Here is a 25,382-nt window from a genome sequence, read left to right as displayed (position 1 = left end):
GTTTCCAAAATGCATCAGGCTGATTTAGATGTTCATTTGCAAACTTCAGACACTGAATTTTGTGGCTAGGACGCAGGAAAGGTTTTCTTCTGATGACTCTCTCATGAAGGTCATATTTGTTCAGGTGTCGCTGCATAGTAGAACAGTGCACCACCACTCCAGGGTCTGCTCAATCTTTCTGAAGGTCTTTTGCAGTCAAACAGGGGTTTTTATTTGCCTTTCTAGCAATCCAACAAGCAGTTCTTTCAGAAAGTTTTCTTCATCTTCCAGACCTCACCTTGATCTCCACTGTTTCTGTGAACTGCCATTTCTTAATAACATTACGATCTGAGGAAATAGCTACCTGAAAACACTTTGCTCTGTTCTTGTAGCCTTCTCCTGCTTTGTGAGCATCAATTATTTTATTATTCAGAATGCGAGGGAGTTGCTTAGAGGAGCCCATGGCTGTTGATTTTAGAGACAAGTTTGAGGAGTCAGAGAATTTATACAGCTTTGAAATCTGCATCATCTGACCTTTCCGAACGAAGAATTTGAACAAGCCACAGCTAAATAAGCTAATTCAGGTCTGGAACCTTGGTAAAAGTTACCTGAGAACTCAAATGTATTGGGGTGCCCAAACTTTCGCATGGTGTTCCTTTTCTTTTTTCACTCTCCAATTGTACAAAACAAAAATAATACACAAATCTTGCAGAAAACGCTGAAAAGAAATGTGTCGTCTTTACCTTTATGCCTTTTGGTGATCAGTTCAGCTTCTGCTCACTTAACTATTCACAGTAACAGACATTTTCAGTAAGGGTGCCCTAACTTTTGCATGCCACTGTATATATTTGATACACACAAAAGTTCACCCGAACAAGAAACCAATACTACTGGAGTAGTAAAGAAAACATGGTGTGTAAAAAAAAAAAAAAAAAATCAGAGAAAATCCAATTAATGACCCTTTTTTTAAACTATGGGAACTATTATTTGGTCATAGAGTTAATGAGCTTGAAGTCCAACACATCTTGACAGCACTAAAAAGTACAATTAACTTTGCATGAGATTGTTGATTAATAAGTTCTGGCTCATAAGTCGATACCAGCAGTCCATAATTATAATGCTAAATGGAGCCTAAATTCAATTCCACAGCTCATTTGAATGGAAAATGAGGGCAAAGGCGCTTTTAATATTAACTGTGGCATTAGGGGCTTTCGTGTAAAGGATGCTGGTTACTAATGGCTTCTGGATTAAACCATCAGGACTCAGCTGAGAAGACATGATGATGATGATATCTTGTTCTCTGATTAGCTGTGTCAAAATGTAAACAATTATCAGACTTGCTTTAGGGTCTCTCTATAAAGTCTGCAAAGCAGAAACTTTACAACTAGAGGATGAAGAGGAGGGTTGTTGTGTGTGTGTGTGGGGGGGGGAGGGTTATTTTATTTTATTTTTTATATAAATTTAATTGATAAGTATCCATATCCTGGTTGGTTGGCTCCAACCCACTAGTATTTTCATCTCATCTCATCATCTCTAGCCGCTTTATCCTGTTCTACAGGGTCGCAGGCAAGCTGGAGCCTATCCCAGCTGACTACGGGCGAAAGGCGGGGTACACCCTGGACAAGTCGCCAGGTCATCACAGGGCTGACACATAGACACAGACAACCATTCACACTCACATTCACACCTACGGTCAATTTAGAGTCACCAGTTAACCTAACCTGCATGTCTTTGGACTGCGGGGGAAACCGGAGCACCCGGAGGAAACCCACGCGGACACGGGGAGAACATGCAAACTCCGCACAGAAAGGCCCTCGCCGGCCACGGGGCTCGAACCCGGACCTTCTTGCTGTGAGGCGACAGCGCTAACCACTACACCACCGTGCCGCCCTCCACTAGTATTTTTTTAAATTAATTTGCGCTAGTAGCGCTGGTGCAGCCCTGTGATGACCTGGCGACTTGTCCAGGGTGTACCCCGCCTTTCGCCCGTAGTCAGCTGGGATAGGCTCCAGCTTGCCTGCGACCCTGTAGAAGGATAAAGCGGCTAGAGATAATGAGAATGAGATGAGCGCTGGTGCAAATTGTTACTCTCATGCAGGATCTTTCTACATTATTATTATTATTATTATTATTATTATTATTATCCTAACATGTTTTAGGACACTATTTCTCCCTCAGTTTTCAACCAATCACCACCAAATTTCACATGAAGAATACCTCTGGGCTGAGTTAAGTTTGGTGCTGATCCGGATCACTAAACCAGAATCATCCATGAAAAACGGGCTTTTTTTTCCCTCACCAAGCGTCATTCTCTATCTCTTACCGTTCTGGATCTATCGGGTACAGTGACCAGACGTCCCAATTTGTAAGAGCTAGCGCAAATCACTGTGACCTTTAGTCACAGTATCTATCTAGTTGTTGTTGTTTGATTGATAGATCTAGCTAGCTAGCTCAGCATGGTAATCTGTTAAGAGAGTGGCTGTCTTGGGGGGTGGAAAACAACTTACAGTCTTTGAGGAAAAATCTACTACCACCATCAGTTGAAAGCATAAATAACTACTAGAAATTTCTAGAAAACGGAGGGATACAGAAACGTGGAAGCATGTCAATGGTTACTGTATATACATGACTTTTTGTGTTGGTGGAGAACTGGATACGCATTGCTAGATTAAAAAAAGAATTGAGCAATGGAGCTTTAAAAAAGTATCTCCATTAAGGTTAGGGTTATGATTAAGGTTAGGTGTCTAAATATATTCACTAAAGTATTGAGCTGGCTGCTGCTAAAAATGTGTGTAGGTACAAACCTAAATTTAAAACAGCGCTGGTGCACATAACAGTGAGTATGCTGAGTATTTCTCCTTTATCATATTCAGGACAATTATCTATCTATCTTCTCCTGCTATTGAAACATTCAATGTACAAGATATGATTTAAACGTGACGCCCGTGTGCTGCAGCGGAAAAAGCCTACTTTGTTCCATCTCAGAAACTGATCTACTCACCTACAGACTTCATCACACAGGACAGTCTCCAGGCAACAGCCTTTCCCTATGGATGCGTGTCCCTTAATACTATAGACTATACACATGCAGCATAAAACCAGCGAATGCACATGTGCCATACATTTAAATTTTATACATACAGGACACTTTTTTGATGGAATAAAAACATGTATTCTATTCCCTTCTAGCGGGTTTCATTCATTTGATTTGATAGCATGCAATATTGTTAGCATATCGCTTATCCTACGTGTATTACATCACTCTACTCAATTGAGGTATTTCACCTGACGTCACAGGGTCACGTGACGCCCCGGTGTCCGCCATTTTGAAGGTCAAGCTAGCTAATGTCAACAACATAGTAGCTAGTATGTTACTGTAGCAATGTTTACGTTCAGTCATTTGGATGACTGTTAAAACCTTTCAGTCTCAAGTTTTTCCTTTACTGTATTTACTAGTTTACTGTAATTATGATCCGGCAGCTATTTACACCGGATCCAGTGTAAATAGCTGCCGGAGCGCGCTCCGGCTTGCTCCCCCTCAAATTAAGCGGCGCGCTCCGGCTTGCTCCCGGAGTGCTCCGGCCGAGGTTCCGGAGCGCGCTGCTTAATTTGAGGGGGAGCAAGTCGGAGCGCGCTCCGGAACCTCGGCCGGAGCACTCCGGGAGGAAGCCGGAGCGCGCTGCTTAATTTGAGGGGGAGCAAGCCGGAGCGCGCTCCGGCAGCTATTTACACTGGATCCGGTGTAAATAGCTGCCGGATCATAATTACAGTAAACTAGTAAATACAGTAAAGGAAAAACTTGAGACTGAAAGGTTTTAACAGTCATCCAAATGACCTGAATGTAAACATTGCTACAGTAACATACTAGCTACTATGTTGTTGACATTAGCTAGTGCTAACAGCTAGCTGCTAGTACACTGCTACAACACAGACACCGACCCTAATAATACAGTTCTTGGTCATTGCCTGGTAACAGCAAATTTATAACGGGCCATGTCTCAACAGACTAAGAAGTTATTTCAATGACATTTAATAACATTTTGTTTATCCTGAGGACCGAAAGTAAATGAAAATGTGAACAAACCTTAGCTGTAATAAGATGGCGACCACCGGCTCCAGGGACGACCCACTGATGTAGGCATGTTACCCAGCCTGACACAAAATATTTGTAGGCATCCAAACTCTTATACGCTTTCAGATCAATACCTGTGTATGGCAATGGGTTTTTAACGACATAGGTATACAGATCATGTGGGCCGAAGTCAGGTAAAGACGAGGGCTTCGTGTACTTCCGTACGTCAGTGAACAATCCTGGTGGAAGCAGGTAAACGTCGTTCTCTAAGCCTGCTAACCTCAATTTTTGCAAATACCTCTCCCTCTGCTCGCCCTGTAAATGCCCTACGTCGCTGGATAGTGAAGGTGTTTTCTGCATCTCGCTCCTTTTTCTTTTATGTTTTTCGTTTGTCGCTTCCTCGCATTCAAACTGATTCGAGCCGTGCCGTCCAAAATGGCAGCCTAACGATGCATCACATGACTTGGTCACGTGGGTGAAAAACCTCAATAGATAACATGACGTCACGCGTCAGAGCTGGTGCGAATATCCAATGAGGGAGTTTTCTGCTGCGCACACGAAGAAGCATTTCTTTGTTCGCTGGGAAAGAGAAAGACGTGTTGAACACCCGAAAGGCTACTAAAACTTCATTAGATATTCTTCATGCAGACTTACAAGAGAAAAACATACTAACAGACATCAAAAAACTGGAAAAGAGACACATCGGCGACGTAAAGCTTTTGTGCTAGCGAGCGACTGTGCCAATTTGTAAACAAACATGGCTGCCAGGTTTGCTTCATTAAATATGGAAGATTTTGAGAGAATTTTTAAAGAGAGAGACACCATGGACACCTGAAAAAAATGTATAATAATAATATTGGCTGGCTTTTTTTCATGGTATATCAGATATATTCCATTCAGCTAGCACTCGTCTCCGATTCCAATTATTTAAATATTGAATAGAGTCATACAAATAAAACATTCCCTACCATGTTTAAGGAATAAAACACGACAGAGTAATGTTGATAATTTTCCTCACGGCATATCCTGAAATGTTTTATTCCTCTTGTACCATAAATTTTATTTATTTACAGTTTAACATTGTGGACTATCTCTGGAACAAGTTAGCTCCCATGTTTGGAAACGAAAAACCACAGTAGTTTTATCTCTGTTCGAAAGCACTGACGCTGGAGACTCCTTCCACACACACTAAATGAATGTCTCCTCACAGAAAACTTCACGATATTGACAATTACACATTTTCTGAGGGGAAAAAAAGTTTACACAGAGTCCATTACCAAATCCCTGCGTAAGTTATTACAGAATGTATTAGAACGATAATGTATCAGTCATATAAACCCGTGATTTGCTACTGCCAGAGCTGCTGCTATAGAAAATCAATCAAGAGTTCAACAAAACTATCGTATTAAAATAAAAAGCTCTACCATCATGTGACATTTAAGCTCTCGGGTACAGCAATGGCACAATAAACTGTAACTGCTGAAAATGCTAATGTTAATGTGACTTGACCGAATGTTCTAATGGTTTCCATTATGTGAATGCTTTCCAAAACTCGTTAATATAATGCACAATGGAAACCATTACACTATTAAGTCAGCAATCATTAGGATTGTCAGTAACACCATGACTAATGCACGCAGCAGTTCCCAGAGAAATACAGACGTGAACTTTCGGTAAGTGAGAAATTCTTCAAGGCCATTTTGCTGCACTTTCAGCTACGCTGCCTCGGAGTGATGCAGCTTCATACAGCATCGAGGCTTTGAAAAGCTGAGAGCAGAGCAGAATACAGATGTGAAGAGCTGGTTCCTGTGTAACGGCAAACTGTTTAACACGGACTTCCTTTTGAGACTGCAAATCTGTTTAGGCTATTGACATAAGCCAGGGTGAAGAAAGTACAGATTTTGAGAACAGGGAGCAGCTTGGTGATAGGGAGGTGCTTCGAGTCGCAATATAAGGAGTGGATTGTTTTACGTGGTTAGAACAGATCATCTGTACTCCATTGAGATCCAATTCTGATCTGAAAATCTGAAGATAAACACTCTAGTGCTGTAATTATTAATAGATTTTCTACTGAGTCAAGAGTTGTCTTTTGATATCATGGGGGGGAAAAACCCTAAACTCCTTCACATGCTTGAGATCATGGTATGTGTAGCAGTGTGTGTCATGACATAAAAAAAATAATAATAATTACACGTGTTAATCAGTTTAAGGCAAGGGCAAGCTAAATAAAAACAATGTTAAAAATCAAACTGCGTGATAAAAGTTATGAATCAAGTGTGTGTGATTTTAGACATTTCGGAAGAATTGTTTAGCTTGGTCCAAGTTCCTCAAGGCTTCTTTAAATGGCTGACAGTTCTAGCTTTTTACAGGGCAGAGGGTGAGGGTCCCATCTAAACCCTATGCGTGTAGTTGTTTATCTTCTGCGTGGTGTGAAGGCAGGGATACTCACAGTGGCGTTCTCCGTGAGAGTAGTCAGCAGAGGCGGCTCATCGCTCATGGTCCTGGCGAGAGTGTGCGCTTCCTGGATCAGAAGAAACACAAGCATGACAGGCAATCAGATAGACAGCTACTTTTCATTCAGCAGGCCCACTGGGTGTCTTGCTGACTCGCCTAATCTGTGAGCAGCTGCATTACAGCGACATGGCTCGGATGTTCACATCTTCCTCTCCTTTCTCACAGCTCCCCCCCAGTTTTGGCTTCACTTCAGGGACACGGATGTGAAAAGGTGCCAAAACATCCGAGATACGAGCGTGATGCTTTGCGGTCGACACATTTTTCCCTTTGCTTAAACACACCATTTGAAAGTCTTCTCAGTGTAGAATAAATAGTGGGTAATGATGGCAATAATAAAACATGAATAGTAGCAGCAGTGAGAGGGGATTTCAAGTATTTAACAGGAAATTAGATAATCAAAAGACGAAGACAAAACATGCCTTGAGGAGAACTGAGCAATCCTCGAGGATCAGATAACTACCTTCTCGTCTTATCATTTATTTTCTCACAAGAGTGCCATGTTTTAACACTTTTTTTTTAACCTTCACCAAGGAGAACATGTTTCTGGTGCAGTTTGTTTGTTGTAAGCAGAAACCTACCAACCTAATTTCCATAAAACTTGGTGGAAGGGTGTAGCACAGAAGAAACCAAAGAAGAAACTAATAAATTGCGGAGCAGATCTGAGTCATGTGGTGGATCTATGAATTTATTGACACTGTCGCTAACATTGCAAGATATGGCATCTGACCTTGGAGGATGTCTGCGGTCAACAATGCCATGCATCTTAAAATCTGGTAGATAGATGTCGGTAAAGTTAAATAGTAACAAAACATAGCCAATGTAGAAATACAATGACTCTCTATTGGAAATATATCCATACATTTGCATATGATAAGAATCCATGGTAGAGGTCTGCGCTCTCCAAGTGCCCTTCTAGTGTTGTGTGTTTGGCCCTGCTATTTTACTGTATTTATGGACCAAATTCCCTTACGGTGTTAGAAGAAAAATAATAAAATTGTTACAAGCAGGGAAATTTTATTTTTCTTCATTAGTCGACAAAATTCAAAGTATTAAAAAAAACAACAACAAAGGCTTCTTCTGGTTATTGTGGTTAAGCTTAAAGCAGTCATTGGTATTTTTAGAGCCCTCTGCTGCCTACAAAATAAACTGCAGGTAGATAAAATCTATTGGCCCTTTTCCACTACCCTTTTTCAGCTCACTTCAGCCCGACACGGCTCGCGTTTCGACTACCTCAGAGCAGCACGACTCGGCTCGCTTCAGCCCTGCTTAGCACCCAAAACTCGCACGGTTTTGGAGTAGGGCTGAAGCGAGCCAAACCGTGCCGAGTGAGGCTGGGGGCGTGAGCAGACACTCCCCTGTGCACTGATTGGTGAGGAGGAGTGTCCTCACACGCCCACACATGCCCTGCGAGCACGCTGGGATCTGTAAACACCGTAAACCCGGAAGAAGAAGAATTACGAGAATTTCTGAAGCCTTACGTGCCTCGCCTCATCTATACGCTCTTGCCAGTATCTGTTGGCGTTGTCGGTGACAACAAGCCACAGCACCAAGACCAGCAACACTAACGACTCCATGTCCTCCATGTTTATTGTTTACTATCCGGGTCATGAGACTACCGCTTAAAAGATCACTGATGTCACTGTTTGCGCCGCCTAACGACATCACGTGACTTTCGCTAACTCCACCCAATGTGTCCACCCACTTCCAGCCAGCACGGTTCAGCGCGGTTGTAGTCGAAATGCAACCCCAACAGCCCCACTCAGCTCGACTCAGCCCAACTCAGCATGGCACGGCTCAGCCCAACTCAGCCGCGTTGGTAGTGGAAAAGTGGCATAACTATTGCCCCTTTTCCACCAAAGCAGTTCCAGGGCTGGTTCGGGGCCAGTGCTTAGTTTGGAACTGGGTTTTCTGTTTCCACTGACAAAGAACTGGCTCTGGGGCCAGAAAAACCGGTTCCAGGCTAGCACCAACTCTCTGCTGGGCCAGAGGAAAGAATCGCTTATGTCAGCGGGGGGGTGGAGTTGTTAAGACCAACAACAATAACAAGACTGCGAAAGATCGCCATTTTTAAGCGCCAAGAAGCAGCAGCTGTACAAACGCGAAGTCATCCATTATTATTATTATTATTATTATTATTGTTGTTGTTGCTGCTGCTTCTTCCGCGTTGTTTTTGCTTCGATATTCGCGCCAAGGTTTATGCAAATGTAGCGACGTAACTGATGTATACAGCGACATAATGACGTATACAGCGATGTGATGACGTGGCTTCTCTTAGCACCGCGAGCTATGGAAAAGCAAACTGGTTCTCAGCTGGCTCGCAAGTTGAACGAGTTGTGAACCAGCACCAGCACTGGCCCCGAACCAGCCCTGGAACTGATTTGGTGGAAAAGGGGTATGTGTGCTGCCTTTTAGGGAAAAGCTACAGAGCTGGGCAGTTTGGGGTTTTTTTTTGTTTGTTTGGTTGGTTTTTTTTAGCTGACAGTTGAGTTTTTTTCAGGGCCAGAAAAAATAAAACAGGATTTTTTTTCTTAATTGAATTGAATATTGCTTGCAAGTCAACATTGGGAATTTTTAAGGTGTCTGAAACTTTACATTTTTTAAAGGTGTAGAAACACTTCAAAATATTTCAGACTGCACCGTTAAAGTGCCATTCCACCATTGGATGTATTCTTTGGCATAAAATACAATATATTTTGACAACATATATAAATGGTATCACTAGACAGAGAAATCTTTTAGCTTCAAAATGATATATCAAACATAATTTTTTGACAACGACAAGTATATTAATTTTGCGACCAAAGTCACCTACCCTTTTAATTTCCACGCGTGATGTCATCGGCAGGTTCCCCTTCTTGTGTACCACGTGACGTGTGACGTGGCACATATTATCAGCAATGGCGGATAGAACGCGATAAAAATAATACCAATAAATCTAGCTAATACCAATAAATCTAGCTAACTGAAAGATTAACTCAAAATTTTTCGCAATTTTTTTTGGCCCCCATATACGAGGAGAGATGACTCTCTCACTTTGGGGGTTTCCTGGTCTAAAAATAGACCGACACGTGGTACACAAGAAGGGGAACCTGCCGATGACATCACGCACGGAAATTAAAAGGGTAGGTGACTTTGGTCGCAAAATTAATATACTTGTTGTTGTCAAAAAATTATGTTTGATATATCATTTTGAAGCTAAAAGATTTCTCTGTCTAGTCATGTTGTCATAAAATATATTGTATTTTATGCCAAAGAATACATCCAATGGTGGAATGGCACTTTAAACTGTAAAATGTTTAAACATGGGCAGTGTTAGCTTACGAAAATTCAGTCATCTTCAGTAACTACTTTTATCCTCGTCAGGATCACAGTGGATATCCTGGGGACAATGTGTGAGGGAGGAATATACCCTGGAGGTGACATCAGTCACAGGGCACTTCACACATGCGCGCGCACACATACATTCGTTCATACCTAGAGTCACGAATCTACCGATCAGCAGGCGGGAAACAGGGAGAACTCAAAGGAAGCTCGCACTGAAACAGGGAGGACTTTCGAAACTCCACACAAACAGTAACCTGAGCTCAGGGAACCTGAATCTGTGAGACAGCAACCCCACCTCATGTGCCACATGCTGAAATTCATCTCATCTCATCTCATTATCTCTAGCCGCTTTATCCTTCTAATCGCAGGCAAGCTGGAGCCTATCCCAGCTGACTACGGGCGAAAGGCGGGGTACACCCTGGACAAGTCGCCAGGTCATCACAGGGCTGACACATAGACACAGACAACCATTCACACTCACATTCACACCTACGGTCAATTTAGAGTCACCAGTTAACCTAACCTGCATGTCTTTGGACTGTGGGGGAAACCGGAGCACCCGGAGGAAACCCACGCGGACACGGGGAGAACATGCAAACTCCGCACAGAAAGGCCCTCGCCGCCACGGGGCTCGAACCCAGGACCTTCTTGCTGTGAGGCGACAGCGCTAACCACTACACCACCGTGCCGCCACATGCTGAAATTTTCCCATAAAAATATGCAATCATTCTGTAAGTGTGAGAGCAAGTCTTTTATTTAACGAGACCATCAGTGACAGCGTAGCTCACTCCGGCACTCTATTCCACAAGGAACAATCTAATGTGGGTCACCTTGCGCAATAAATGTTGCAAGCTATATCCACCCTAGGAATACCGACCTATTTGCCAGAAAGAATCCAAAACGGCGAGAAGAAGCGACTTTTGTTGAACTGCTCATTAAGGCTTAATTAGTCCATAACTTCATTAATAATTAAGCAGAAGTTATATGCACCCTAGGTACCCCTACCTTCATGAGAGAAAGAATCAAAATCGGTGAAGAATTGAGGGAGAAGAAGTGATTTGTGTGGAAACTGCTCGTTAGGTCCAGCATATGTTGAATAGGGTGGTCCCAAAATTTTTTTTTTTTAAGATTTTGTTACGACCACCTTACCTTTTTTTTTTTTTTTTTTTTTTTTTTTTACATTGCCTAAAAGAATTTATTGTGCGAAATTTGGTTAAGATTGAACAATGTTTAGAGGTGCCACAAAGCCATTAAAGTTTTCACTCAAGACACAATATAAAATAATGTGGCTTATTAACTGTTTCATATTAATACAAACAATACAGTAATATAACTTCCTGTGTTCAAAGTAACAATAGCTATTACTTGTCTGTGATTTTCTAAACCCTTCGGTATTATGGTATCTTGTGGAGATAAAAGAACACACTAAGGCCAAGTTTACATTAGACCGTATCTGTCTCGTTTTCTTCGCGGATGCACTGTCTGTTTACATTAAACCGCCTGGAAACGCCGGGAAACGGGAATCCGCCAGCGTCCACGTATTCAATCCAGATCGTGTCAGCTCCGGTGCTGTGTAAACATTGAGAATATGCGGATACGCTGTGCTGAGCTCTAGCTGGCGTCGTCATTGGACAACGTCACTGTGACATCCACCTTCCTGATTTGCTGGCGTTGGTTATGTGACGCGACTGCTGAAAAACGGCGCGGACTTCCGCCTTGTATCACCTTTCATTAAAGAGTATAAAAGTATGAAAATACTGCAAATACTGATGCAAATACTGCCCATTGTGTAGTTATGATTGGCTTTAGGCTTGCCATCCTTCCACTTGCAAGTGGTAAGTGACCTGCGCTGGGATCACACACACAGCGGCTCAGTCCCAAATCACAGCTTGTTCACTTCACTCGCGCGCTCTGTGAGCTGCGCAGGGCCGGAGTGCGCACCCTCCAGAGGGCACTCGCTGTTCAGGGCGGAGTGATTTGGAGCGCAGGATGCCTGCGGAGCCGAGCGTATCCGTGTATTGGTGTTGCTGTGTGCACGCAAATATGTGTATTGGTGTTGCTGTGTGCACACTAATCGTTTTAAAAACATTAATCTGATGATCCGCTGATACGGTCTAATGTAAACATGGGCTAAGGACTTCCCTAGCAGAAGGAAGCTTTCTCCCAGACAGTTCCTTGGAAGTGGGACCAATTAACCAAACATAATTGTCCTTTCTGGTTTTATGCTTTGCACCACCGGTACTACTTGTATTACTGTTGCTAGCCATCTGAAAAACATAGAAAGAAAAACATTCATAACTTCATCAGCATATTACGATCAGTGCTCATTGTTTAAGAACCCCTTAGTGCATGAAAGTTAACCTTCTATCAGTCTATAAACTCTTCCTGCCTCTTCTTTTTCATAGAAGTGGCATATTCCCTCTAGAACTGTGACTTTTTGGGGGTTTGAGATCTTCTCTGCAACAGTCTACGCACCAACTAATGAGATGCTGTGTTCACACTTATACCGGTACGAAAGTGGTATAACTGTATCGATACAAAGTATAGACCCTTTTCAGTCACGTGACCTTCGTAAACGCGACCGCAATTTTGGACATGTAGTGGACTTCGGCTCGAATCAGTTTGAATGCGAGGAAGGCGACAAACATAAAAGAAAAAGGAGCGAGATGCAAAAAACTGTATTTACTAGTTTACTGTAATTATGATCTGGCAGCTATTTACACCGAATCCAGTGTAAATAGCTGCCGGAGCCAATGTCCGAGCTTGCCGGAGCGCGCTCCAGCCGGCCGCAAGCTAGCGCGCTCCGGAACCTCGGACGTTGGCTCCGGCAGCTATTTACACTGGATCCGGTGCAAATAGCTGCCAGATCATAATTACAGTAAACTAGAATGAAATGTTAACAGCAATGTAATGCCTTTTCTGGCTAATTTTATTCATCTTACCTCCAACAAAGTGGTCACTACACAAGCGTTGGTATGCCGCTATCCATCTTCTCCGTCGGTCAGCATCTACCGGGATCCGATAAAATGATAACCCTTGCCTTGTTTGTTGATGGTTACTACATCCAGGTGCACAACAATATAGTGGCATGATGGAAGTCTTGCTGAAAATAAACACTTTCTTTGCTGCCGTTCCTCAATGCTGGCTGTGGTAAACTACTGGGAGTACATGTCCAAAATGGCGGCCGCGTTTGTCGTGACATCACGTGAAAAGGGTCCTGTACAGTTTAGTGCATCTGTCCACACTAGCGAGAAATGTTTGCGTTTTTCTTTCACGGTAGTTGAAATGCGCGTGCGCGAAATGTTTCCGTGGTTACCGAGTAACTTCCTTCCGAGAATATATGGCATCCGTTATTTCGAGATCTCGAGAAAACAAAACAATTATTTCATGATCTCGAGAAAACAAAATTATTTCATGATCTCAGCTGGATCACTGTATCTCCGTCGGTAGAGATGAAGCCGGGCCAGTCTTCTGCGGAGGTGCCGCAGACTAATTTTGAAATGATCCCTTATTAAAAGACTTAATGCAATCTCTCCCTGTGTCTCCCTAATCAAAATATTGCCTTATTAGGTGATCGATTATTCCAGACATTCTAATGACCAAAGTTGCGTCTATACAGAATGAGAAATAGCCCCAAAGTCAGCATATCACAAGTCTCTTGGCGCACCTGAATGAACCATTTCTCAGCTGTTTTCTCGAGATCTCAAAATAACGGTTTTGTTTTCTCGAGATCTCGAATTAGTTGTGGTGTTTTCTCGAGTTCCTGAATTAATTATTTTGTTATCTCGGGATAACAAGGTGAATAAAAAAAAGGATTATATGAAGGGCCTCTCTCGGTTTCCGTACGGATGAAACAACGTGTGTGTGCTTTTTGTTGTCAATGTACAGTCTGTATTTCTGGTGGTCATTTATTCAGTCGAATCGTATAAAACGCGCGAGGCAGTTGAGAGAGAAACAAACGAGTCTCCGTACTTCACTATTTTATTCAGCGAAGACATCGATTGAGGTGTGTGACTTTGCGCATGCGCATTATATTTGTATCGATACAGAGCCGCTTCATCTGTCCACACTACAGCGAAGCGCTACAGTACCGGTACTGTACCGGTATGAAACCTATACATTTGTGGGTTTCGTACTGATACAGTTATACCGCTACAGTACCGGTATAGTTGCTAGTGTGGACAGGTGTTGCGGTACGAAAGTAGCTTCGTATCGGTACAAAATCCCTAGTGTGGACAGGGTATTAATGGCTTAACACGATTTGCAACCTCGTGTGGCACCTCTAAATATTAACCAATTTTTCTGAAATTTTGCTTGTTTCCTTCTTTTAGCCTATGTAAAAAAAAATGGTAGGGTGGTCGGAATGTTTTGGTAAAAAAAAAAAATTTCCCATACATTTCGGGACCAGGGCGGCACGGTGGTGTAGTGGTTAGCGCTGTCGCCTCACAGCAAGAAGGTCCTGGGTTCGAGCCCCGGGGCCAGCGAGGGCCTTTCTGTGCGGAGTTTGCATGTTCTCCCCGTGTCTGCGTGGGTTTCCTCCGGGTGCTCCGGTTTCCCCCACAGTCCAAAGACATGCAGGTTAGGTTAACTGGTGACTCTAAATTGAGCGTAGGTGTGAATGTGAGTGTGAATGGTTGTCTGTGTCTATGTGTCAGCCCCGTGATGACCTGGCGACTTGTCCAGGGTGTACCCCGCCTTTCGCCCGTAGTCAGCTGGGATAGGCTCCAGCTTGCCTGCAACCCTGTAGAAGGATAAAGCGGCTAGAGATAATGAGATGAGATGAGATTTCGGGACCACCCTAATGTTGAACTGTAAAATACACTATGAAAGATGTGTATTAGTGTGAGTCAGTGTCTCAGGATACACTCTGGAGTCATGTGGTGTTTACTGGACTGTGACTCTGCTGTAAGTGACAGCATTTGTGACAATCCTACATAACACACTGCTTACCATGCTGTACTGCAGTGCACACGCTAACCACACAGTGCGCACACACACACACACACACAGAGTGAAATCATCTGCTGAGTTCATTCTGTGTAGGAGTTCATTTAATGTGTCTGATTTTGCTACACACAACAAATGGAAAACAACAAAGCTCCGTACAATAAGAGCACTTCAAAGCCCACCTGTCCTGATTGCCCTCATCCTCATTTTTTCATCTCTAACAAAAACACGAATGTTCTCTCTCTCTCTCTCTCTCTCTGTCTCTCCACGGAGATTCAAGGCAGACTGCAGTGCTCTGAGCTCTCTTATGATAAGTCTGTTGCTGGTTGGCTGATTTCAACCATTACTGTGAAACCAGTCATTGAGGAAATCTCAAAAGGAGAAAAATAGCAGCATTTGTTCAGCTGAAACCCTTTAATGGTTTTGTATAACCTACTCAGATCTATATTGCAGCCTTTCTGCTTTTATAGACCTTTGCATCTCAGTCAAGGAGATCTTTCATTCGGTATACACGATAAAATGAGAGATTACTCCATAAACCCTGATTGCCTGAGCCAAAACAAATTGAACATTTTTACATCCCGAACAAATACGGTGGGTAAAAAGTGTTAGTCTATACACATTCACTGGATATGTGCAATCGCGCACTCTGATTGGCTACTCTACTCATAGGATATCAGCTCATATAAAGTGAGGAGAGAAAAACAAAATGGCGGAGCGTGTTGCTGAAACAACCGAGAATGAAATAAAAACTCTACTCCAAAACAAAAAACCCAAAAAATAACAAAAAAAGCAACAAAATATGGAATGAAAGTATTTGATGGTAAGAACATATCTTTTTTTTTTTTCAAGAATTATTATTATAGCATTTTTCACAAATTGCTACTGTCATTTCATCGGTTTGTTTACATTCTAAGCGGATGATTTTGTGGGATGGTTTGTATAAAGTTTTTATTTATTGAATTTGCAAAAAATAAAAATGTTCCATTTCTCAGTGTCAAGTGAGTATGGATAGTGTGTGTCTATATAATTATATATATAAAATTTACCAGCTGGGAGGCCCGTATCATGAAATACCGTGACCGAGGTCTTGACAATACTGACCGAGGTCACGGTATTTCACAATACGGACCGACCTTAAGCTGGTAAATAATATATTTATTTTTTTCTTTACCAAATTCTAACAGAAAATGAGAGCGCCTGCAAGGGAAAACGAAGCCAAGGCAAGCTGGCATTTTGAATCCTCATTCACGGCTGTAATGCAAATGGCTTCCTCCTCGGTATACAAGTGCCCTTCCATGGCAGGTAAAAAAACCCTACATTTTGCCACCTATGTAGTCCCCTATTTATACAAAATTGAGTCATTCAGGATTCAGCCATGCTTTTGCTCGGCGTTAGCAACAATTACAGGTTTTCGGCTTTCTCCTGAAATGTTTTCTTTTATTTCGTCTTCATCAGGGTAGTAAAGCTCACTTTCACTGTGAACACTGTCATTATTGCTATCCGTGCTGTAAAATTAATGCTATTACACTGAGAAATGCGAAAATAAATGTTGACAAAAAATTGCTACTATTTTTGTTGTTGCTGTGAACGAGCAAGTCGCCAGAGGTCCGTAACTGGGGTCCGTATCGTAGGATTCCAGACCACTCACGAGCCAATCAGAGCGCACAATTTGATGGAAACCAGACCACGAAAAAAAAAACAGTTATTCCACTCAATCTCATCATACATGGTTTATAGCCGACTTGGTGCTACGCGCCTCGTCGACTATGAGCTCATGTACGACTCGATTTTGTGGAATAATTGCTAAATGTATATACAAAACATTGTACCATTTTGTGTCAGCAAGATGGATTTTCTTTGATAACAGTTTTTTGACAGCTTATTGTTTTAAAAATGGTCTCTTGTTGTATTATAAGCAGTGAAGCTCTAGAGCTCTAATGGATTTTACAGCAGTCATTATTCCCTGTGTACCAGGGCTTTACATTAACTTTTTTGCTCACCGGCCACTGTGGCTAGTGGTTTTCCCGAGTCACTAGCCATTCAGCCTTTTCACTAGCCACAATTTTTTTTGCCAGGAAATCACAGTTTTTTTCTTCACCATGATATGTTAAAGTACGGAAGATCTAGATTTAATTATGAATGGCAGCGTATAATATCTCTACAGTCGCACTCAAGTATTCAGTGCTGTTAAGCTAGCTCCCTATATGAAAACATGCAACCAATTCAGACAAAAATACAAAGAGTATTCTGTTTATTGAACTCAAATTCAAGCCCCTTACAATATGAAATATCGTATAATATGAAAAATAACATTCAGTACAACTGAACTGATTCTAATATTAAAAGTCCAATTCAAAACATTTATCATTGAAAAACATTTGATGTTTTGATATGCAAGTATTATGTATATTATCAAGTATTATTATGTATAATCTATTAATAGTGTGTGTGTGTGTGTGTGTGTGTGTGTGTGTGTGTGTGTGTGTGTGAACATGTGTAGAGAGAGACATTAAATATCCTCATTACATTCATCATCAGATGAGTCTGAATGGTCCATGAAAAATGGTCTTCGTGACCTGAGGCTTCCAGCAGGCCGCAAGTTGATAGCTGGGGCGAGATCAACTTCTTACCAATCGCATGAACGTTTCTAAACAGCAGCTCCATCCTCTCCAGCTCAGCCGACTTCATGACAGCCAGGGACTGAAAGCAATGCTGTCCTGTAGTGACCAGCCGTCTTTGCCTGTTTTGATGTTATAGTACCGATGTGTGCATTTGACTTTTCGTGGTCCTTTATAGTTTCGAGTTTAAAATTACTGGTGCCTGTCTTTGCCAGACTTTCTACAGTCTTCGCAATACAGGGTATTTTCGGTTTTGCTATGAACTAGCCAGTCTCACCCGAACTTCCATTTGTCATTGAACTGTCTTATCTTCCTATTAGCGTCTTGTTCATCTCCATGGCCCTAGCCAGCTCTGAGGCCCCCGAGGTCTGGACCTTGGTCATTTTTAAGAACTGAAAATACATTTGTACACTAAATATTCAACTGGATAAAAAAAAAGAATAACATTAAAACGTCTCCGTAAAAAGTGCATTGTTAATTATGTTAAACGCCGATTCTGTCTTCTGTGTCTGTTTCGCGCGCGGTTCTGAGGCCAAGAACACAAAAGCGAATGAGCCCGTGACTCGGCGGAGGAACGCAGTGCAGGAGACACGGGGTTTCCATGGTAACCATCAGCACACTTTCATGAAGCTGTTAAATTGACATTTTCGAAGCAGCGCAGTTGTAGCCTGCCTTGTTTGTGATTTTAAAAATAAATCATTCGATAAGCCAAAGCAATAGAGGGGAAAGTTTCAACTTATGTTTGCCTTGGATAACTTTGCCTAAAACATGGTGGTGTATACTGATTTTTTTTCCTAGAATTTTTTTGTGTAGGTGTAACGGATGCCAGATTGTTAATGTATTTTAGTTCCATAGACTACATGGTTAGGGTATCTTTTGTCCTCATTGCTTGGGCCAGATCAAACCATTAAACAGGGATGAGAATTTTCCGCCGATCGGCGGATTTCCAACTTTTTCAGACCAAAATGATCGTTTTTGAGATCGATGTAACTCCGTTGAGAAATTTTCGGGGGGGGGGTATGGTTAACGATCTGTGGTCACCTTATAACGTCTTGATTCTTGGTGGGCTCCGGGTTAACACACTCGAGTCTTTCGACATGTCGTAATTAACATTCACTTTTGCGACAGTGTTCGACTTATTTGCGGTAGAATTTTCAGGAATCCCATCGCGTGCAGTGTATAAACACAAGTACGCATGCTCTCCACACGTGGCTTGCAATCACCGTTCACCGACCGTGCACACTGTTTGACGATACGCATTGTTAACATCGGAAAGACACGTATTCAGGTGGGATATTTTAGCATATCGACAATGGCAAAAGTCCTAGATAAGAAAGAAGAGGATCGAGCGAGGGAGATTGATAAAGGTGCAGTAATAAAGAACTGTTTTCGATGGGCTTGGTTAGAAAGAACACTGAATGTCGAGATCACAACGAAGCTCAGTGATCACATACGGAAAATAGACGTCCCAGGAAAAGTACTTTGCTCATTGTGTTCTGACATGATAAACTACGCTAGTAGAGGGGCAAGGACTATTGAACTTCACATATACACCAAAAAACACAAAGGTAGGTCGAAAATTATTTTGCCTGTTCAATGATTCATTATATTATTTATAATGTATATTGCACGAATCAATGCCATGGTGTGTGTGTTTTTATATATAAGTAAGTGTATCATTTATAAATGAGGTTAGCTTATCTAATGTAGCATGTTGAGGAGAATCATAGTATCATATCTATATTTCTGATAAAATTTTAGGTATGATACCATGTATAACTCTCCTACTTATTGCTCATTTCATGGGGGGGAATTGCTGGCGTGTGCCGCGCGGGAGCATCTGCCCAAATTTTTTAGGCCGAGATGAATTTATAGTTTTTGATTTAAAAAAAATTTCCAATATGTAATGCCCATTGTACATGCCTGTTCTTTAATTCAAAATCACCATCTTGATCTTCAAATTGACCATATGGTATATGTATTACATTACACAACATCCTGTCCAGATAAAACCTCGTTAGTACACACAACAGTTGAAAGGGAAGTGATAAGTGATGTTGAATGTTGCCTGCTTAATATGCAAGACCTCCTGCTACCATGATAACATCAGAAGAAAGCTTAAGAGAATTATATGATAGAACTTTTTTCTGGTTTGCACTTCATTTTAAAGGATTAGAGTATTCAAAGACATGAATAGCAAAAATGCAGAAATATAATACTGTAGAGCTCGTTTATATTAAAAGGTGCATTGATTTTTTGAAATCATCAAATGTGAATTGATTAAAAACAAGTCTCTTGTACCACATTAATCATTTTCACCTGGTAGTCCACCAGGAAGGGGAATTTATTTCCAAATAAATTGCAACTTTTTGCTGATAAAATTAATGGTTTTGGGGTAAAAAAAAAAAAAAAGCCAAAAATCATTAGCTCCCGCCCCCTAGGCCCCCACCGGGGCTCTGCCCCTGGGCCCCGCTGGATGCCTGCGGCCCCCAAACCCCCGGCTTTTTTCAGACTTTTTTAATATTTTTCATTCTCATCCCTGATTAAACAAGCTTAAATTATTCTTACTCTTGCCACATACATGATTTTTTTTTCAAAACTGATGATATTCAGTTCAAACACCATTAAAAGTAATTTCAGGAATAGATCTCTTGTGTGATGTGTAATTCACCCCTCTCATTTAAATATGTCGAACATTTTTCAGCGTGCGCTTTGCGCATCACTGACCTCGGTGATTTTAAAATGCTGCCTCCGGCCCTGCTCATCTCTGCCCCTTTTTTCCTGAGCAGCAGGGTTTGAAACTCCAGCTATATGCCACCACATAGTGCGCTTGTCAGTCGTCAGCAACTTTGTTGCTTCGTTCATTAACCGCAGGTTACCGTATCATTGATTTTATCTGAGACGTTAACGAACGTTCTAAACGATTCTAACATGTTGTCAGAATGTTTATGCAGGTGCTCATGGGAGTTGTAGGCGCATAATATTACATTGCAATGCGTTTATTATATAAGATGCCTTCAGAGAAAACTACAATTAAAATATATTGTCATGCCACAGAATAAACCACCCGCCAAAGTGGCTAGTGAGACTAAAGTCATTACCCGCCAAGGCCGAATTTTACCCGCATTTGGCGGGTGCTAATGTAAAGCCCTGCTGTGTACACTGTTACATGCAAATGAGTTAGCATGAGGTGCACCATCATTTCCGAAAATACAGTATTTCATGATGAAGGCCGTTTTCAAGCCTGCTCTTCAGATACATTCAGTTCAATATGAGGCAGGATGACAACACCAAGTGATTTTAAACTCAGGTGGGGTTTACATTAGACCGTATCAGCGGATCATCAGATTAACGTTTTTAAAACGATTAGCGTGCACACAGCAACGCCAATACACGATTCGCGTGCACACAGCAACGCCAATACACGGATACGCTCGGCTCCGCAGGCATCCTGCGCTCCAAATCACTCCGCCCTGAACAGCGAGTGCCCTCTGGAGGGTGCGCACTCCAGCCCTGCACAGCTCACAGAGCGCGCGAGTGAAGCGCACGAGCAGTGATTCGGGACTGAGCCGCTGTGTGTGTGATCTCAGTGCATATCAGGCATGCGCGTCACTTACCACTTGCAAGTGGAAGGATGGCAAGCCTAAAGACAATCATAACTACACAATGGGCAGTATTTGCATCAGTATTTGCAGTATTTTCATACTTTTATACTCTTTAATGAAAGGTGATACAAGGCGGAAGTCCGCGCCGTTTTTCAGCAGTCGCGTCACATGACCAACGCCAGCGAATCAGGAAGGTGGATGTCACAGTGACGTTGTCCAATGACAACACCAGCTAGAGCTCAGCACAGCGTATCCGTGTATTCTCAATGTTTGCACAGCACCGGACCAGACACGATCTGGATTGAATACGTGGACCCTGGCGGATTCCCGTTTCCCGGCGTTTTTCCCGGCGTTTTAATGTAAACGGACAGTGCATCCGCGAAGAAAACGAGACAGATACGGTCTAATGTAAACTTGGCCTCAAAGTACTCTTGCCATACCACAGATTAGTGCTGCAATGGATTATAATCCACTACATATTGATTACAATCATCTCACACATCTTTCATTTTGGTCTCAAGTTACATAATATCACAACCTTTTCTCACACTTGAAGAGCTTTTAAGATAAAGGCTGAAAGAGAGAGAGAGAGAGAGAGAGAGAGAGAGATTAATGTCTTCAGCTATACAACTTTACCCACAGATTATGCCCAACTAAATAAGCAAATCCCTCAGGAACAGCTTGACTCTAAAACTAAACACACATCTGACTATTTGACTATGGGAACCTCCTACGCATGTTATACTCCAGCCATAAAACCTCTCCACTTGAATGTACTGCACACATCCAATTCATTTTCAGGCAAGACCATTAACAGGCATTAACATGTCCCCGTCCTCGCCCCCACGCATACAATCTCCATTAAGCCAGGCCGTAATGGCTCCTGAACATGAGCAATGTACGGCAGCTCTGGACTTAGAGTGGCCTGTTTCTAGCCAATGTGTATTCATGAGGAAAGGAAATCTCTTCAGTGCAGTAAAGCACCTCCAGGGCCCATGTCTCACTTTCTCTCTCCTACCCACAAACACACACGTACACACTTCCTTGCTAATGCTCAACAAGGCCTGAGCTCACTGTTTAGGGCAATCAGAAAGCTAGAGTGGTGAGGTCATGTTAATTTAACCATGCTTCAGTGATGAAGGAGTCACCAAGGTCAGAGATTCTCAGTTCAGCCCTCATGACTAACTCGAGACGGGGTGTGTTAGGAGCAGAGAAGGAGCCCTGAATAAACAAAGAGTCCAAGCACAAGACAGTTATCCTGAAATATTTGGGTTGAAGGAATACTCTGTTGTTTTTTCAACCTAATCTCTAACAACTGTACCTGTAGCACATGCAATCACATTCATCTTGACGTCATTCACCGTAAACGACTTGTTTTTAATGTAAAGCTGAAAACAGTTTTGGAGTCGTCAATAAAACTAAAATAGTTTTCAGAACCCATTCTGGTTTTTTGGGGTTTTTTTTTTTTGGTAAATTCAGCTCTAAAGCTCTCGGTTTCATCCTTTGAGTGATGGACCGCCTTTTTTTTTTTTTTTTTTTACACAGAAGAATTTGTGGCTATTTCATACCATTGTAGTTGTGTGGAACAAATTGATCAAACCTGCCACAAAAACCTTCAGGAAAATGGTAAGAAACCAGAAATATTTGTTCCAGTGTTGGAACAATGACTAAAATTCAAACAGCCTTGGTAAGACTCTTCCTCATGTCCTATATTACTGGATGTAACTGTTGCCATTTTGAACTTTCTTTATATAATAAGTCCATTCATTCATTTACAGTAAGCACTTTATCCTGGGAACACTGGGCGGGACATGAGGCAGGAACACACCCTGAATGGGGCAACATGCCCAGAGAGTCACACTTCGGAGAGATTTATTGTAACCAGTCCACCAACTGGCATTGTTTTGGGAAGTAAGGAAACTGGAGAACCCAGAAGAAACCCATGTAGACATGGAAAGAACTTACATAATTTCTCACAGGCATTAATGCAAGCTCAGGACTGAACCAGGAGCTGTGAAGTAGCAATTATTCTTCTCATCTCATTATCTCGAGTCGCTTTATCCTGTTCTACAGGGTCGCAGGCAAGCTGGAGCCTATCCCAGCTGACTACGGGCGAAAGGCGGGGTACACCCTGGACAAGTCGCCAGGTCATCACAGGGCTGACACATAGACACAGACAACCATTCACACTCACATTCACACCTACGGTCAATTTAGAGTCACCAGTTAACCTAACCTGCATGTCTTTGGACTGTGGGGGAAACCGGAGCACCCGGAGGAAACCCACGCGGACACGGGGAGAACATGCAAACTCCACACAGAAAGGCCCTCACCGGCCACGGGGCTCGAACCCGGACCTTCTTGCTGTGAGGCGACAGCGCTAACCACTACACCACCGTGCCGCCTGCAATTATCCTTATATAACTATAAATATGCTGTTGGAATGGGGAGCCCAGGATTTCATCCCTGGTTGGGAAATCCTTATGACCTAAATCACACATTCTGGGCAAAGCTGCATTCTCCAGCACCGAGGTACTTGTTTCAGGTATATGAGAGAGAGAGAGAAGAAGAAAGAAAAATAAAATCTCTCTCTCTTCTCTCTCTCTTTCTTTCTTGCTTGCTCTCTCAGAATTGAGAGAGAGAGAAGAAGAAGAAGAAGAAGAAGAGAGAAAAAACTCCTCTTTCTTATGAGAAAGAACGAAAGAAAGACTTCTCTCTATCTCTCTCAAAAAGAAACTCTCACTCTCTGAGAGAGAGAGAGAGAGAGAGAGAGAGTTTCTTTTTGAGAGAGATAGAGAGAAGTCTTTCTTTCGTTCTTTCTCGAGAGAGAGAAATAAAGAAAGAAAAATAAAATCATATATATAATAAACTCATAATAATCTTCTCTTGGATGGGGCACATCCAACTCCAACCCTCCAGCAACCTGCAGAAATGTTCTGTTTAAGCCATACATTGAAATGTGAGTCTGCATCATCACGGGCGCGCGCGTGAGCGTGCGTGTGCGCGCACGCACCGCATTTGCATTCGGGGAGGATGAGGATGAGGATCCCCATTCCTCAAGGAGAGAAGCACTTGCGCATCCCCCAAACCCGCCATCGCAGCACAGAGGGAGAGACGGGGTCAGAAAGCTGAGATGCGATCATCATCTGAACCCTGAAAAACCTCCATCCTCACCGCCACATTCAGTCCCACCTTCATTCCCTACCCCCACCCCCACCGACCCCCGTTATTATAGTTTATTACATCACAGTGCTGGCGTTTCCTCACCAACATCAGCACCGATGCACAAATCACGCCTCGTGTAATCAGGCGGGCCGCATCATCCTCATCCTCATCCTCCTCATCAGCATCACTGAAACACAGCTGCAGCTGCAAAGCTCCTTTCAGTATCACACATCTGTCTCACACCTCACCACACGCGTGAAAATTACTCGCTATTTCGACGTCCATGCAGCTTCTAATAAACAATTCAATTCGTTTTTACCAGCTTGTTTTTTTTTTTTTTTAAACACAGCCCAGAAACGGCGAGTGAAATGTCTGAGTGTAAACACAGTGTGCTCTCTGAGACAAGCAGGGAATCACTCACCTAGTTGGGATTCATGCGGCTCTTCACTGGGTGCCTTTAATTTTCCTCCTAAAGCTCAACGTAGTTATGAATGAACCTCAGGCTTGTTAGGACACGCCCACCAGCCGGTTGTGGATGGACACCACGTGACTTGAGGAGGCGGCGCGAGCAGCGGGATTCCTCCGCGCCATCGGACCCGGGCTGCGTCCCAAACCGCACATCACTGGCGCTTCCTTAGCTGTTCTGCTCACATGGGCTGCTTTTTTTCATGCAGATTTCTTTTAAACTTCCACAATATAAACCTGAGACAAAGGCAGTGCTGCAATCAGGATTAGATTAGGTCCTGATGATTTTGCTCGACAATTTAATTTCAGTTAATCCGCAATTAATAATTTGGGATTAGTTGTTATTGCAGGGCGGATTCTATTAAAAAAAACAGCAATAGCTAATGTTACTCTGTATCAAGATTCGTGATATTGTTGCTTTGTTTCCATCACCTTTATAAACAAACAAATACACAAACAAGAACTTTGGAGAATGTCTTGAAGTTTAATCTCGGCCATTTCAGGAACTTAATCTCAGCTGTGAGATTATTCCAAGGCTAGTATACAGTAAATCCAAAAATGACGTAAATGCAATCCTATCTATCTATCTATCTATCTATCTATCTATCTATCTATCTATCTATCTATCTATCTATCTATCTGTCTGTCTGTGGTTTTGGTGGTGGTAGTGGTTTCGAGTTTGCTGCATCT

General features: G+C 42.4%; 1 protein-coding gene across 1 annotated transcript in view; it reads right to left on the bottom strand.

Annotated features, from left to right (window-relative positions):
* LOC132871816 (voltage-dependent calcium channel beta subunit-associated regulatory protein) overlaps positions 1 to 24,721 on the bottom strand; it is a 51,298-nt gene extending 26,577 nt beyond the window's left edge. The window contains exons 1-2 of the mRNA XM_060906338.1: positions 24,649 to 24,721; positions 6,501 to 6,572 (exon numbers count right to left, since the gene is read on the bottom strand). Coding sequence (XP_060762321.1) covers positions 6,501 to 6,548 — 48 coding nt within the window. The 5' untranslated portion in view covers positions 6,549 to 6,572; positions 24,649 to 24,721. The remainder of the gene's footprint in view (positions 1 to 6,500; positions 6,573 to 24,648) is intronic.
* Between the last annotated feature and the right edge of the window lie 661 nt (positions 24,722 to 25,382).

The sequence above is a fragment of the Neoarius graeffei genome, chromosome 23 (assembly GCF_027579695.1).
Source record: "Neoarius graeffei isolate fNeoGra1 chromosome 23, fNeoGra1.pri, whole genome shotgun sequence".
Lineage (NCBI taxonomy): Eukaryota > Metazoa > Chordata > Actinopteri > Siluriformes > Ariidae > Neoarius > Neoarius graeffei.
This window is presented reverse-complemented; position numbering and strand designations above follow the sequence as displayed.